The sequence below is a fragment of the Grammomys surdaster genome, unplaced genomic scaffold (genome assembly GCF_004785775.1).
Source record: "Grammomys surdaster isolate TR1022 unplaced genomic scaffold, NIH_TR_1.0 334, whole genome shotgun sequence".
NCBI classification, from domain to species: Eukaryota; Metazoa; Chordata; class Mammalia; order Rodentia; family Muridae; genus Grammomys; species Grammomys surdaster.
Genome location: NW_021604753.1, coordinates 3409808 through 3425906, shown reverse-complemented (window position 1 = coordinate 3425906; position 16099 = coordinate 3409808). Strand labels below are relative to the sequence as shown.

General features: G+C 53.6%; 5 protein-coding genes across 6 annotated transcripts; all 5 read right to left on the bottom strand.

Annotated features, from left to right (window-relative positions):
• Window positions 1–3175: 3175 nt before the first annotated feature.
• On the bottom strand, window positions 3176–4867 carry Socs1 (suppressor of cytokine signaling 1). 2 transcript variants are annotated; one of them, XM_028778400.1, is made up of 2 exons: window positions 4770–4867; window positions 3176–4388 (listed from the first exon to the last, which is right to left on the bottom strand). In XM_028778400.1, the coding sequence occupies exon 2, from the start codon at window positions 4216–4218 to the stop codon at window positions 3592–3594; it is 627 nt and encodes a 208-aa protein (XP_028634233.1). In that variant the 5' UTR covers window positions 4219–4388; window positions 4770–4867; the 3' UTR covers window positions 3176–3591. The 2 variants fall into 2 exon arrangements, with proteins under 2 accessions (XP_028634233.1, XP_028634234.1); XM_028778401.1 differs by having other exon boundaries at window positions 3176–4268.
• Window positions 4868–7091: 2224 nt separating this feature from the next.
• Tnp2 (transition protein 2) lies at window positions 7092–7809 on the bottom strand. Its single transcript, XM_028778307.1, has 2 exons — window positions 7431–7809; window positions 7092–7250 (listed from the first exon to the last, which is right to left on the bottom strand). The coding sequence occupies exons 1-2, from the start codon at window positions 7756–7758 to the stop codon at window positions 7234–7236; spliced, it is 345 nt and encodes a 114-aa protein (XP_028634140.1). The 5' UTR covers window positions 7759–7809; the 3' UTR covers window positions 7092–7233.
• A 1581-nt stretch (window positions 7810–9390) lies between these two features.
• Prm3 (protamine 3) lies at window positions 9391–9884 on the bottom strand. Its single transcript, XM_028778306.1, has one exon. It carries the CDS (start codon window positions 9770–9772, stop codon window positions 9467–9469), a length of 306 nt encoding a protein of 101 aa, XP_028634139.1. The 5' UTR covers window positions 9773–9884; the 3' UTR covers window positions 9391–9466.
• Window positions 9885–10224: 340 nt separating this feature from the next.
• Window positions 10225–10964, bottom strand: Prm2 (protamine 2). Its single transcript, XM_028778415.1, has 2 exons — window positions 10599–10964; window positions 10225–10482 (listed from the first exon to the last, which is right to left on the bottom strand). Exons 1-2 carry the CDS (start codon window positions 10855–10857, stop codon window positions 10418–10420), a joined length of 324 nt encoding a protein of 107 aa, XP_028634248.1. The 5' UTR covers window positions 10858–10964; the 3' UTR covers window positions 10225–10417.
• Window positions 10965–14552: 3588 nt separating this feature from the next.
• Window positions 14553–15042, bottom strand: Prm1 (protamine 1). Its single transcript, XM_028778322.1, has 2 exons — window positions 14851–15042; window positions 14553–14753 (listed from the first exon to the last, which is right to left on the bottom strand). The coding sequence occupies exons 1-2, from the start codon at window positions 14954–14956 to the stop codon at window positions 14704–14706; spliced, it is 156 nt and encodes a 51-aa protein (XP_028634155.1). The 5' UTR covers window positions 14957–15042; the 3' UTR covers window positions 14553–14703.
• Window positions 15043–16099: the final 1057 nt, after the last annotated feature.

Sequence of the window (16099 nt, the reverse complement as noted above, 5' to 3'; positions counted from 1 at the left end):
CCCAGCACAACAGAGCACAGCAGAGCACAGCAGAGCACAACAGAGCAGAGCACAGCACAGCACAGCACAGCACAGCACAGCACAGCAGAGCACAACAGAGCACAGCAGAGCACAGCACAGCAGAGCACAGCACAGCACAGCCCAGCACAACAGAGCACAGCAGAGCACAGCAGAGCACAGCAGAGCACAGCAGAGCACAGCACAACAGAGCACAGCACAGCACAGCAGAGCACAGCACAGCACAGCAGAGCAGAGCACAGCCCAGCACAGAACCAGTTCCCTCTGCATCTACCCACTCTACCGTCTCCTCATCCTTCCTCTTCAGCTTGTACCTGTTACTCCAAGGATGGATGACTTCAGTGCCATCCTGGGTGGCCTTCCTGACTTTTTTCAGTGCCACCCACTGTCCAACTACCATTAGTTTTCCTCTGAGCACTCATCTTCTTGGAGTATTGTTCCTTTATATTTGTCTGTTACCCTCTATGAGACCTGAGCCCAGAAACCCTCTTCCATTCATTTCTGTATTCTTGGGGCTTAGAATAACAGAATAACATCTGAAACGGGCAGTGTTTAATAATAATAATAATAATAATAATAATAATAATAAATAATAATTTCTCACTATGTAGCTGAGGCGAGCCTTGAACTCTCAACCCTTTAAACGTCCTTTGTTGCATACTTGTTGGAGAGATTAGGCATCTACTGCATACCATAATTCTGTGCTAAGTGCTTTATGTTGGACATGCCATAGAAGAAGCTTGCCTGCCCATTCCATGACTAACTCCTCAGGCTGAAAGCTTATGGGATGAGGGGAGCCTAGCAATGCACTTCCACTGGAGTGCTGGTGCACTTGAGGCAGAGGCAGAGAGGCAGAGAGGCAGAGAGGCAGAGAGGCAGAGAGGCAGAGAGGCAGAGAGGCAGAGAGGCAGAGAGGCAGAGAGGCAGAGAGGCAGAGAGGCAGAGAGGCAGAGAGGCAGAGGCAGAGGCAGGCAGATTTCTGAGTTTAAGGCCAGCCTGGTCTACAGAGTGAGTTCCAGGATAGCCAGGGAAACACAGAGAAACCCTGTCTCGAAAAACAATAGAACAGCCCGGGCTATAAGAAAAACCCTGTCTCGAAAAACCAAAAACAAAAAAGAAAAGAAAAACAATAGAAAAAATAAGTTCATCTTGTTGAAAACCGGACAGGCCTCCTCCAAGGCCTGAGCCTCTTCCTCCTCAGCTATAGGCTGGTCTGTGTGTGTGTGTGTGTGTGTGTGTGTGTGTGTGTGTGTGTGTGTGTAAGCAGCCCTGTTCCTTTCCCAGTCAGCCAGCTCCACACCCCACCTGGCCCCCCACTTGATCCCTCTCACTTTTCATTCTTGCACCCTGACGTAAGTAAGCTCTGCTGAATCATGAAGCTGAGGTTTGAGGCCAGATAGAGAATCTGCACCCCAGGGAAGCCACAGGGCCACAGACACACAGACACTGAAGTGCAGCTCCCAGGGGCTTTTAGGTCACCTTCCATATGTCAGGATGGAATTTTTTTTTTTTTTAATGACTCATAAAGGGAAGAAGGGGCCAACTTCAGGGAGTGTGTGTGACAGGAGCCTTTATTCCTAGCTGTTCTCCCTCAGGCTTTTACAGGACAGCGTGTCTGTGATTTAGATTTATGTGAATAACACAGGACCCGTCAACCTTTTTCAGATTAGGAAATCCCCCTGGCATGCTGTAAAACAGCTTGTCTATTCACAGGGCCTGGTTCTGGCCTGTAAAATGGAGATGCCAGCAATGCCACCGTGCCAATCAGAAGGCCCAGGTAAAGGGTGACTGTTTTAAAGGTGACCTGGAACTGGTGAGTACCAGAACAAGCCAGGCAGCAGTGAGGCCTCAACCCCTACGGGAGCTCTTCTTTGCCTTCCAGCTGGTTTCCCAGAGGCAGCGGCTTAACTCCCAGGCAGTGCCAAGTGTTCAGCAGGGTTTTCCCAGCTAGCCTAGCCCCCCTGGAAGCTCTTGCTGGGGGGATCTGCAAGGTGCCACCGGTATTCTCACCAGGTCTCTGCCCTCTGCCCTGCCAGACTGAAAAGCAGCAAGAGGAGAACCTCATTCATTCACACAGCAGAAGTTGGGGCTAAACAAGAAGGAAATAAAAATGTCCTCCATGCTCTCAGCCCACCTCCCTGAAGGACTGGCCACCCTGGGCTGGAGGACCACAGCCCTTCTAAAGCTCCAGAGAAAGCCTGGCCAATGTTGGTGTGCCCAGAGCAGACGCTTCCCTGAACATGATCATTAAGCATCAGGAAAGCCACTAGAAGTATGACTCCTTCCAGGCAGGAGTCACAGAACTCATGAAGATGATGTGGGGTGTGCCTACAAGGTTGCTTAGGCCCCCTGAGGACCAGCAAGCAGTGCAGTCCATGCTCCTACCCAGTTGTGCCTTAGAGCCAGTGCTGGGTCCTTTCTGGTGCCCCACATGTGTCCTGGAACAGCCCTCCCAGCTGGGCTCCTGACAGCGCCACTGCTTCAGAGGCCCAGAGAGGCAAAGGGAATTGCCCAAGCCACCAGCAGCACCCAGGCCCCTGCCACCACAGACCACAAAGCAGCTTTCTGGCTCCAAAAAAGTACACAAGGCAGAGTGGGGAGAGGAACGACAAGCTAGGCCAGTGTGGCTCATCATCCCCTCTGAAATACTTGATGGCTTGCAGAACTGCCACTCCTTCCAAAAACTCGGTGAGCCCGGGCTGCTCTGCCCCACCCTCTTCCTGGAAGTAGCTGTGGTCAGAGAAGCAAAGAAGTTTCCTCTCTGTCATCCATTTCAAATTGATGCAGGATGGACAGTTAAAAGGCCCACCTCTCTAGCCCAGGAGTGGCCTGGCACCAATTACCTGCCTCTCAGTTTTCTCCTCTGTCTACTGGGGGCAACGCAGTACTCACTGTCAAGGGCTGTCCCTGTAGGACCCAACCACAGAGATGCCAGAGATCCGGCACAGATACTCAGGCGATCTCAGACTGGAGCGGCCATCTTCCCAGACATAAACCAAAAGTAGCCTGGAAGTTTGGTCCCCAACACTGTGGGTGGAGCTGTGGTGCCTGACAATCCCCGACCCCCAGCATCCCCAAGACTTCAAGAAAGTCAATTTGTATACCCCACTCCCAACCCAGGACGTTTGGCCAAAGCATACACTCTAGAAATCTTTTGTTTCTTTAAAAAAAAAACTTTCATAATAAAGTTTATTACCTAAACTGGCTGTAAAAAATATGAAATAGGATATTCTGCACAGCAGAAAAATGAAGCCAGAGACCCTCCCCCACCCCTGGTTTGTGCAAAGATACTGGGAATATGTAAACATGGAGAGGTAGGAGTGGAGTTCAGGTCCTGGCCCCAGACACAAGCTGCTACAACCAGGGGGACCTGGAGGGAGCACCAGGAGGGGAGGCCCCCTGAGAGGCCGAATGAGGTCTCCAGCCAGAAGTGGGAGGCATCTCACCCTCCACACCTACTCCCTCTGACCCAGGCGAGGAGGGCTCCCACGTGGTTCCAGAAAAATAATAATAATTAATAATAAGAAATAATAAGGCGCCCCCACTTAATGCTGCGGGCACGGTGGCAGCCGGTCAGATCTGGAAGGGGAAGGAACTCAGGTAGTCACGGAGTACCGGGTTAAGAGGGATGCGCGCCAGGTTCTCGCGACCCACGGCGGCCACGATGCGCTGGCGACACAGCTCCTGCAGCGGCCGCACGCGGCGCTGGCGCAGCGGGGCCCCCAACATGCGGCGCGGCGCCGCCACGTAGTGCTCCAGCAGCTCAAAGAGGCAGTCGAAGGTCTCGCGGCTGCCGTCCAGGTGGAAGCGGCCGGCCTGGAAGTGCACGCGGATGCTCGTGGGGCCCGAAGCCATCTTCACGCTGAGCGCGAAGAAGCAGTTCCGTTGGCGACTGTCGCGCACCAAGAAGGTGCCAACGGGCTCGGCACGCAGCCGCTCGTGCGCCCCGTGCACGCTCAGGGGTCCCCAGTAGAAGCCGCAGGCGTCCAGGAGCGCGCTGGTCCGCGTGATGCGCCGGTAATCGGAGTGGGAGCGGAAGGTGCGGAAGTGAGTGTCGCCCGGGGCCGGGGCTGGGACCGCCGGGCAGGGCCGGGGACGCGCGGGGGCCGCCGGCGAGGACGAGGAGGGCTCTGGCCGCCGTCGGGGTTCTGCTGCCGAGGAGATCGCATTGTCGGCTGCCACCTGGTTGCGTGCTACCATCCTATTCGAGGGGCCAGCTGGAGGAGTGGGCCATAGCGTCCGGGGCTGCGCTGATGGGGGAGACAGAGGCAGTGAGCCGGGCGTCCGGGTGGCACAGGCCGGCCAGGGAACCCCAAGGAGCGAGGGGGCCACGCAGAATCCGCCCGGAGCCTGAGCCTCGGTGGGCTCATCTGCGAAGTAGGCCGTTCCTGTATGTGGAACCTTTCCAGACTGGCGGTGGAGCCCTGCCTCCCCGTGCGCGTGGAGAAGGGGGCGTGGAGAGGGACCCGACTGCCGGCCGTCCCCGATGGTGGCTTGCCGCCTCGCGGCTGCCGCCTGTTGGCCACGCCGGGGACTGGAACCCGGGCGGACGATCTGGGCTCAGGGCCGGAGAGGAGGGGCTGACGGCGCCCCGCGCGCGCGAGGGGCCGCCTGGGCGAGTCGGTGGGGCGGGCGCCAGAGGCGTGGCATCCACGACCCCGCCATGCAGTCTGCGAGGCTAGTCCTGCCGGGCTCTGCTTCCCTTCCTCCCATCCCCTCCCGCCTGCCCTTTCGCAGCTGCCTCGGCTCACCTGGCGGCGGGACGCGGGGCGCCGCGGCTGGGGGCTCCGGGGTGGCTGTCGCGCATGCTCCGGGGCCGGGAGCCGTGCCGCTGCCACGGCCGCAGTTGTCTCTGTTGCCGCCCGCCCCTGCATCAGGCTCTTAAACCAGGGAGGCTCCGCCCACAGGTCCCGCCCACCGCTGCTTTCGGTTTCTCTTTCCGGCAAGTCTTTGAGGTTCTCTTCGGCGGCTCTCCCCGGAGACCTTCCCCCCTCATTCGGTTTCGCCTCGCACCTTTCCTGATTGGAACCTCTGGGGTTCTGGCTTCACCCGGAACCTTCTGTTGCGTGCCTGAGATGGCCTGATGCCCGCTTTTTTGCTCTGGCTACCTTCGTCTCGCATCGCAGCCCGCCGGGTGGGATGCTAGCACGGGGCTGACACGCCTCCTCCCCTTCGAGTGTCTGCATTCTCCTGGTCAGGGCTCCGCCTCGCCTGGAGCCTGTGCCCCTCAAGCAGCTCTTCCCTGCCAGGGTCTTTCCTGCCCAGGGCCCGAAGGCCCTGACAATCTCAGCCTTTCTTGGAGCCCGGCTAGCCAGTCCTGAAGACCTGTGGGGCCGCAGACCTCCTCCAGGACCGCGCGCGGGCCCCTCCCGTTGGCCACTCGGCCTGGCCTTGGCTTGGGCTTCCCAGGAAGCGGTGGCCTGACCGCAGAGGCTTCAAAGGAAGCCTAAGGCGGTGCGGGAGGGGCGCCCCCGCTCCCGGCCGAGTTCCTCGGAAACCGGGCGGGGTTGGGCTGGGTCCCCAGGGCCTGGACTCACTCTCTCTGCACTCCTACTACGTGGGCAGCCGGAGAAACTGAGGCCCGGGGCGGAGCTATGATTCCAAAAGAAAAAGAAAAAAAGAAAAAAGAAAAAAGCTGTGACCCCCAAACTTTGAGAGGCTACTAGCCTCTCAATCTTACAGACACCCTCAAGGCTCCAGCAAGCATCTGCCTCCACAAGAGCTTCCATGCCCGGTGCACACCTAGGACACTGTGGTTTCGTGATTCAGTTTGTCCTGAAAGGCCAGGAGTGGGTGCCTGGCTGATGTTTATGAATGAAGGCGGGTGAGGTTCGCGTTCAAGCATCCCTGTGTCCACTGTGACGCACACTGCCCTCTACAGGTTTCTCTGCTCCCAGGCGGCTCCTCTGAGCCAAGTCCTTCTGGTCTCCCTGCCTCGATTTCCCCAGGCTAAGCCCAGAGCTCCACATTTCATCCTAAGCACAACCAAACTTGTGCTCCTTGAATTTGTGCGGCCCTAGGAAAGATGCTGAGCCGTGCTGGCCAGGGGCAGCTGTGGTCAATTCATCCTTGGTAGGCGATAAAGGCTGCACTGAGAGTAGCACTGCTAATCTCATAATGATGCTTGCCAGGAAGACCTGAAGTTTAAAGCCAGCCTCCGTGCTTGTTTTTTGCAGTGCTTTACCAGCCTACTGTGCTCCCAGCCCAGGCAAAGTGTAAGAGGGAAACCTCTTGGGGTACAGTATCCCCTTGGGATTTGGCAGCAGAGTTGGCACTGAGGTGGGTAGCAAGGCTGGGCTAGCTCCTGCAGGCTTGCTTCCCTGCCAGGCTCTTGGCAGACCTTTTCAGAAGGAACCCTATAAATAGCTCCAGGCCTCACCACCTCCACCTCCACCAGCTCTCAGGAGAGCTACCCTCATTCCCTCAGTCAAGGGTGTGTCCTCTCCGCACGCCCTAGCTAGCCCTCTCCATCGTATTCCAATGATACAGTCAGGGATCTGATTCTTTACCCACTGCATATTGCCAGACCCATCAGTGGGGCAATAAGCTCCTTGCCTTTGACTCACCCTGTACTTTGGATGGGAAGGCAGAGTCAAACCCAGTCTTTGGACAACTTGGTTTCAGTTTCTAAAGTTGTGAAAAAACGTGCTGAGCAGTGTAGCTGCTTCCTGACCCCCCCCCCCCCAAGGAATCCAGAGAACCCAGTGCCTACTGTACAGGGCTGCCATTGTAGGGTCCTGCGGGCTTGGATGCAAGAAGTGGTTCCATAGCCTGGCCTACAGGCCTCCTTTTCCAGCTTTCATAGTGTCCTGTTGGGAAGTACTGCCCGCTGTTCCTGTGTGTGATTTTGAAAGTGCCAACACCGATGGAGAAAGGGAGGGACTGGGTGATTGTGCAGTGAGGTAGATAGCCTTTCCCAGTTCTGAGAAAGTTCTGGGAAAGAACTTGTTCAATTCCCTGAACTTGGTCCATTAGCCAAGCAATGCCACCCTGCTGTCATGTCTGTGTACACATGTATGCAGGCATCCCTCGCGGATAGGAATGCTTTATTTAAAAAACGACTGACTCAAGGCTAGTCTCCCAGGGTACAAGCTTTAATCCATGTTGCATAGAAATTGCTGCAGTGACATGTTCCTGTAACATCATCCCAACAGTCCCCTAGTGATGACTCTCTCCTTTTGGGATCAAATGGACACAGGAACATCCTGGAGTGTGTCACTTGTATCTTCGTCCTAAAACACAGGAATGAGAAAGGGGCCTTTAATACATGTCTGCTCTTCATCCCTCCCATCCATTCCACCTTCCATCCAGAAACCAATTTAATGCTTGTAGCACAGGTAAACCAGTTGATCTGGGCAGGCTTGCCTGTGTCCCCTCGTCCCTGCTCCCCCACTATGCCATTGGGCAGGTACCTGAGCTACGCCTCTTAGCTCTGTGGGTCCGCTTCCTCCTCCTGACCGCCTTTCTCTTGCTCACTTTCCCTTCCAGGGTCTTCCTGTTCTTGGGGCAGCTGCCATGGTGGCTGGCTCTTGAAGGTGAGTGTCGAGAGTGCATGGATGGTCTGGGGTGCTTCATCGGCGGGCCAGGGCTGGGACTGGAGCTGGAGCTCGGGTGGCCTGCCTGGCTGCAGCTCCAGCAGTGGTGGCTGCAGGTGCACTGGTTACTGGTGTGACTTTGAGGCTGAGAGGAGCTGTGCGGGTGCGGATGAGTGGTGGGAAGGCTCTGCATCTTGGTGTCCATGGGAGGCCACTCGGAGGGGCAGAGACTTCCTCCTCCTCCTCTTCTCCCAGCAGGCCCAGCTTTGTGGAGTCCCCACAGCCCCTAGTTATATAGCTGGGCCGATTATGATGGCACAGGCCACAGAGGGTGACAGGTATGGCAAAGCCCTGCCCCTCACCCTCACTCCAGGGCGGGGCAGCTTTTAAGGTCCTGTGGGTCAGGTCAGATTGTGCTGAGCCCACATCTCAGATCTGCAGCTTCCTTGTTTCATCCTTGTGTGTCCCTTCTTTCTATTCCAGTTCTCCCAACTAAATAATTGTACCCTCCTCGTGGTGACATCGACACTGGGAGTAGTAACAGAGGATTTCTATCATCAGATTAGCTAAAGATCAGCCTGCAGTCAGTGCTTGAAGGCCTCAAGACAGCTATAGAGCTCTCTTTTCCACCTGGCCACCTAGTGCCTGCCTATCATAGGAAGTATAGCCAGTGTATGGGCAGTGAGCCAGTGTGCCCTGATTGGATAGCATCTTGGACCAAAGGGGCCCAGCAGCTGGGAGGTTGAGGGTCAGGTTCACAGAACTGAAGTCTGATCTTGGGTATCCTAGCTACCTCAGTTTTACGTCACACACACACACACACATTCTCATCAGCCTGGGATGCTTTAAGTCCTGGTGGTCTTTGCTTTAGTACCCAGCCTGGAAAAGATATGGTTATGTTGTATTTTACTATGATCACTCTGACACTCTTATACTGAGATGATCCTGCCTCCATGGCTCTGCCCAAACTCCTGAAGAACTGCCTTTTGCCACCCACACAGCCAGGATTTACTGGCATGGGCCTTTAAGTTCAATGTGTGCAAGTGTGTGTGTGCGCGTGCGTGTGTATGTGTTTTTTCAGGAGTAGTTTATCTCCTTGAACTTGGACCATGTCATCCTTTACCTGCTGAGACAGTCTCAGCTCAATGAATCTTCCTCCAGAGTTCTGGGATTCCAGTTCTAAGTTCATTTAATAAACATGCCAGTTGGCCCATTGTGAAGACCGCCTGATTTAATGAGCCCTGCCTACTCTGTTCATCCTTTGTAGCCAGCTTTGTCTGGGATGCTCCCCCTTTGCAGCTTCCTTCCCCCAAGATCTGTGTCCAGATTCTAATAGCATAGAGAAAGGGCAGGCCTTCACATCCACAACAGCCTTCCTGGCTCGTACAAGGGCCAGATTTGGGCCCAAAGTTTCTGGAGCAGTGGCTGGTGGCACCTATATCCAGGGTTGTACCTACATGCAGATCCTTGTTGGGGCAGTACACCTAGAACACAGGCTCTGTGCTTACATTACAGAGCCAGGCCTGAGGCCTCTGTGGAAGAACTGGCCACACCTGGACTTTCCCCTGCCTCGAGCCACCCACTTGTAGACCTTGGGTATTCAGTGTGTTGTCTCTCCCATTTCAGTGACTGGGTCAGGCTGGATGAAAGCCAAGGGCTTTCCGTCCCTCCCTTCCTCCCATGTGCCATTTCAAAAGATATGGATAAAATGATAAAGCAGCACCCCCAGGGCGGCACCCAGCCGGGCACCTATGCTCCCTGCCCTTGGTGCTTCTACTCTGGCGACACACATGCACATAAAGGGAGGGAAAGAAGGAGACCAGGAGAGTTCCACGGAGACTCTTTATTTTCTGAATGTCCTCTTCCTCTGGTGTGCCAATGGGCACCCATTGCCGGGCAGGCCTTGTGATGGGTCAGGAGTGCTTCTGCTTGGGCTCGGGGCTTGGCTGGGCCTCGACATCCTCGGCACTCTCTTGCTTTTCGGACTCCAGCAGCAGCAGCTTGCCTTTCACCGGGATCTGCTCCTCCTCCTCTTCCTCCTCTTCATCTTCCTCCTCTTCCTCCTCTTCCTCCTCTTCCTCACCCTCTGATGACAGGGAGAAGTTGTCTTGACTCACACAGGCCACGAGCTTCTTCATGGAGGACTCGTGGCCACGGCTGTGACCCGTGTTCTGGGCCGGGCCGTGGCCGGTGCTGAGCTTGGCACAGCGGGAACCCATCGCCCACTCCTGTCTCTCTGGACTAGGAGGGAGGCAGCCTGGGCAGTGAGAGGATGTGAGGCTGGTGGGTGTGGCGCTGACCTCACAAAGGCTCCAAGGCACCACCCTCCCCCACCCCAGAATTTGGAGCTACGTTTGCATTTTCCAGGAACCCTGTCCCAGATTGACGATTGGGGTGGAGTGGAAGCTGGAGAGGGAACAAACTAGATCATTGGGCAGCTAAGCCTTGAATATGGAACTCATGAACTCACGGGTGGGGCGAGGCACTCCCCCCAATCCCATCCCAGATCTTCATTCTCTACAAGTTCAATTCACACTTCATTAGATATTGGTACTAAGGATGCTTAGATTTGCCCACCTACCCATGGTTCAGGTCCATTCCTGAGTGGACCTTGTTCCCTGGTCCCTTCCCTCAGGCCCATGACGCTCATGACAAGGAGACAACAGGCAGTGAATCTCGTGTCAAGCTTTATTTGGCAGGTGGCTTTGCTCATTACTCAGATCTCGTGGCTCCTTGGCAGCTCAGGGCTCAGACAGCAACATGGACTGGTGGTGTGGCCTCACGTGACGTTGCTTGGGCAGGTGACTATTCCTTGGGCAGGTGACTTCCTTGGCTCCGGGCAGAATGGACAGGCCTGGGGAGGCTTAGTGATGGTGCCTCCTACATTTCCTGCACCTGCATCTCCTCCTCCTTTGAGATCTTCTGCAGCCTATGGAAAGAAAAGTTCAGGTTTGCTAGGCTGCCCGGAAAGCAGCAGGGTTTGGTTAGGGGCACTCCAGCTTTGATGGGCAGCAGCACAGGTGGGCTTGGCTGTTGAGTGCTTACCTCTGCGATGCCGCCTCCTGTGGCGGCTGGAGTGTCTCCTCCGCCTTCTGCATGACCGACCCCTCTTGTGGATCCTATGCAGCCTCTTACGAGAGCAGCGCCTGTGTCTGTGGTGGTGGTGGCCCCTGTGTGTCCTCCCATAATCCTCCACGCGCTCTGGGCTCAGCCCTTGCCCCTGCCCCTGCCCCTCGCGTTCATGGTCTTGCCCAGGCCCCTGATGCGGACCCTTACTGGGGCTCCTCATTCGGTAGCGAACCATAGTGCCAGGAGATCAGGAGGTTCTGGGTTGAGGCTGCAGCTGACCTAGATTGGAGGAGGAGGGACGGAAGCCTGCCCACCTGCTCTTGGTGGTGATGATGGTCTGGTGTGGGGGGCTCTCAGAGGGCTCATATATAAAGGCTAAACCCACTGTGACCTGTCGGCCCACCCCTAATTGATTGTTCCCACCCTACCCAGTTCCCTCTGTGAGGGCGGCACAGGGCTTGCAGCACTGGCTGGCAGGTTGGGAGCAGGGACCAAGTTACTCATCTTGCCATGATACAAGGGCTTCAAGGCAGGATGACTTATTTAATGTGAGATGGCCTTACACATGGAAGGGTGACCTTCACCTCCCGTGTTCAACCCATATGTGGCCTTGGCTGGGTACTCAAGGAAGCACTCTACCTACCAACTCCCAATCCTGCCAGGAACTGGCCAAAGCTTCCCACCTACCCCATGTGTGTCTTCCCATGGGAAGAACATATCTTCCCATGGGGGAAACTGCAAGAAGGGCCAGAATTCAGCATAACTGGCTGTCTTGGATCTTGTTTAGTAGACCAGGCTAACCATGTCTGCCTACCTCTACTTCCCAAAGGCGTGACCTATCCTGAGGCATGTCTGAGACATTTCTTGATTTCTACATGCTTCTCAACTCTACCTCCCTGGCTCAACTCTACCTCCCTGGCTCAAAATCATATTTGAGGCTATCATGATAGTGTGTGCAAGGGTCTGGGCTCCACCCAACAGGGGAAAAAAGTTGTGCATATTAATGAAGCTCACAGAGGGTGCTCACAGAGGGTTTTGTACTTTGTATGTATATATACATATATATGAATTTGACCCAACATGGTGGCTTTGGTACGTTGTATCTGAAGTTCATGGTATCTGTCATGGTTCACCATGACAGGACAGTTGAAAGTATGTACCTAGCTTACATGACTAAGCGTCTAAACTAGGCGCAAAAGGTACACAGTATCCTTGGCTACACAGCCTAGTAATTTTAGTCTATGGAAGAGTACAGAAGACCCAGTAGATGGCTGCTGGAAAATAATAAAGTTTGATTTGTTACTGTGGCCATTGGGCTATCGTGAGAAACACAACTTGTCTAGTTCCTAGGCACATGCCATGCCATAGGATTGGGTCAAGGGCTCCAAGTCTTGGAGACCTACTATCTTAGGGTTTCCATTGAAGATACACCATGACCAAAGAGCAAACATTTCATTGGGGCTGGCTTACAGTTTGAGAGGTTCAGTCCATTATGCATCATCTAGGCTGGAGCTTGGAGTTCTTCATCTTGTTCAGAAGGCAAGCAGAAAAAGGCACCCTCTAAAACCATCCCCACAGTGACACACTTCCTCCAACAAGGCCACACCTCCGAATAGTGCCACTCTCTGGCCCCATAGGCTTGTTCAAACACATGAGTCTTGAGTATTTAGTTAGTATTTAGTCCATAGTCAAAAGTCTAAGATTCATGCAATCTCTTAACTGTAATCCCCTATAAAGTCAAAATCAAAAAGCAGACCGCATACATCCCACATCACATACCTCCCAAAATGTCATAGTAAGAAAATACTGAACCAAAGCAAGACCAAAAACCAGGTAGACAAACTCCAGACTCTACGTCTCCAAGTCTGAAATCAAGGCTCTCTTCAGCTCTCCACCTCCTTTCATCCGTGTGTTGACTACTGTTGACAGAGTCAACAGCAACAAACTCCATTCTCTCGGGCTGGTTCTACTTCCCGTTAGCAGCTTTCCTCAGCAGGTATCTTACAACTCTGAGGTCTCCGAGGTAACTTCAACTTAATTTGTTCTAGTGTCTGGGATCCACACATGATCTTCTGGGCTCCTTCAAAGAGCTTGAATCACTTCTCCAGTTCCTCTGTAGCACTCTAGGCTCTGGTTGACACCACTCCACTGCTGCTGCTGTTCTTGATGGTCATCCCATGGTGATGGCATCTCCAACACACTGGGGTTTTTCACTGCAGTTAGGCTTTACCAATAGCCTCAAATATGATCCCTTCATGGTGCTAAGCCTCACCTTGCCAAGCACAACCCCTCCAGTCCTGTGCTGCAATGAGGCTGCACCTTCATCAACGGCCTTCTCTGGCCTCTCACAATGGCAAACCTCAGCTTCTCTCCATGACTCCTTCATGCCTTCAAAACCATTACCACTTGGGTGACTCTTACACATTACCAAGTCTAACTGTAGTACCTACAAAGTTCTTCTTAAAGAAGCTGTCTTTAAGAAAAGATAGCCACTTAATCACTGCTGATTTCTTAGTTCCATCTAGCCAGCATTGATTGTCCCATCTTGACTCTAAAGCCAGAGCCACATGGCTGAAGCTGTCAAGTTCTGCTGCTTGCTGAAGCTGGAACATGGCCCCTTGTTCTATTGCATCCCTCACTGCCTAAGCTTGGCTGTCCTAGAACTTGCTCTGTAGGTTAACCTTGAACTCGAGATCCAAATGGTCTATACCACTATACTTAGACTTAAGCTTTTCTTTACCTAGAACTTGCTCTGTCCCAGGCTGGCCTTGAACTCAGAGATCTGCTTGTCTTTGTATACCACTATGCCTGGGCCTAAGCTCTTCATGGCCACTGTTTCTCAAGGTCCAGATCAAAAAAGTCTGTGTCTTCCAGCCTCAAGATCTGGATCATAAGTGTGCCCTCCATTTCTGGATTGTAGTTCATTCCAAATGAAAACAACCAGGTAATAACATCTGACCTTGTGCCAAGCCTTACCTTGTTAAGCACAACCCCTTCAGTCCTGTGCTGTCTAAGCTTAGCTGGGTGGGATCTTGTCCTGAGATCACCACTCCGTTATCTGTGTATCTCCTTGAATGCAGGATTCAGCTTCATTTTACTTCCTGGTGCCCCTTTATTCTTTGAGCCATATATAAGCTTGCTATGTTCAATCAAACCAGAGGACATAGTTTAATGATGGGCTTTTAATCTGCCTTCTTCAGACAAGGCAAAAAGCAGCCACATTCTTTAGAGTTCAAATCACCCTCAGCACCAATGTCTTCCATTTTCTTACTAGGATGGCCTGTTAATTTAAAGCATTCCACTGCTTTTATAATCCAAAGTCCCAAAATACATATTCCTCCAAACAAAAACATGGTCAGGCCTACCACAGCAATACCCCACTCCCAGTACCAACTTAGTGTGAAGAGACACCATGACCAATAAGGATAACATTTCATTGGGGCTGGCTTACAGTTTCAAAGGTTCAGTCCATTATCATGGTGGGAAGCATGCCATCGTCCAGGCTGAATTGGTACTGAAGGAGCCGAGAGTTCTACATCTTGTTCCGAAGGCAGACAGAAGACTGGCATCCTCAGACAGCTAGGGGGATGCTCTCTAAACCCATCCCCACAGTGACACACTTCCTACAAGGCCACACCTACTCTAACAAGGCCACACCTAATAGTGCCACTCCCTGGCCAAGCATTCAAACCACCATACCCAGCTTCTGACTCAAGACTCCTCAGCGTAGGTAGCCCTCACGTCAGCCATTTGTGCGTCTGTACACAGAGACCCTCGGACACATGTCTTCCCTATGCCTTTCTGTACAGGTGGCTGGGTAGTCAATATTGAGAATTCTTTTTGAAGCCCCTCCCATTTGACCAGTCATGTCCCCTTACCACATCCGCGCGCCCTCCCCGAACCCAAGGACTAAGAGGCAGGAATAGGATCAGTTTTCAACATTTATTGACAGGTGGCATTGTTCCTTAGCAGGCTCCTGTTTTTCATCGGACGGTGGCATTTTTCAAGATGTGGCGAGATGCTCTTGAAGTCTGGTAAAATTCTCAGGCAGGAGTTTTGATGGACTTGCTATTCTGTGCATCTAGTATTTTTTACACCTTATGGTGTATGATCGGCGGCGGCGGCAGCATCCTAGAAAGGCAAGAAAAAATAGTGAGAGGGACTCTCCGACTGTGCCCAATCCCTGCACACCCTGGACTCCCCTGACCCAGCCCAGCCCTCTGCTCACTTTTCCTCCGCCGCCGACAGCATCGCCTCCTCCGTCTGCGACATCTTCGCCTGCGGCGGCGGCATCTGCTCCTGCTTTTGCTGCGGCAGCATCGGTATCTGGCCATGGTGCTGGCTTGGCCGGGAGCTGGCTCAGAGCAGGGGGCACCACCTGGGTCGAGCCAGCCAACCTGTGAGCAGGTGGAATTTTGTGGGCTGTGGCTGGGGAGCCAGCACCCTCTTCCTCTTATAGATACTAGTGGCCCCTGGGAATTATGAAGTCAAAGAGGACCAGGACCTCACAGACCATGGCCAGTGAGGACCTGTACCATGTCCAAATATGGGCATGAGAAGGGTGGGCAGGGCTGTGGCATCAGGAGCTGCTTGTGTCACAGTCAAGAAGTACAGGATGGCATCCATTTGAGCATTCAGTCAGTCACTCAGCTTAGGTGCTAAATACCGCACGCCTGCTTCTGGGCTAGGTCCTGATAGATAACCCAGAGCCAGGCCGGTGGGTGGGTGAAATAGTCACACGAAATTGAACTGTGAAAAAACACCCCTCTTCATACTGCCCAGAGGATGCTATTGAGGGAACTTGACCTTATAAGAAATTATCAAAAGCCCCAGTGGGACACAGACAAATCCAGAGGATCTCAGAGTTACAGGAGTGAGCTCTAGTAAACCCCTGGGGCCCCATGAGGTATTTAAGGTATAAACAGGGAGCTACACGGATCCAGGCCGATGTTTAGACTGAGGAAGCTGTTGGATCTTATATTATTAGAAGGTGAACGTGGGCACTGCTACCGGTCATTGCTCCCGGGAGCGAACTTCCTGTTGTGGTGCTGCACCACCTGAGAGGGAAGCTCAAAGGTGGACAGGAAGCGAAGGGAGGGAGGCTCAGGTGGTGAGACGGGCAGCAACCAGGAATTGGCTGAGGTGGAACGGGGCCCCGCACTGTGCCCCCATGAACTTTTGGTGTATAGAAGATTGCAGTTCATATTAGACTTGGCATCTGGTCACAGAGAAGTGGTGTGGGAAGAGAGAGGCTTTGTCGTGCTTTCTGTAAGAAACCAAAGGCCCACAGTATCCTGGGGACACACAGGTAGGCAGAAGGTGATGGGCACCTTGACAGCTGCTTCTCAGTGTTTCTGAAGTGTCTAAAGATGCAAGGGCGACTGCAAAACCAAGAGGGTAGGTGAGCAGATGCGTGGGGATGTGAAAAGCGCCCAGTAAAAAACCAGCACCCTCCAGATCAATGGCTCAGGCTTCTT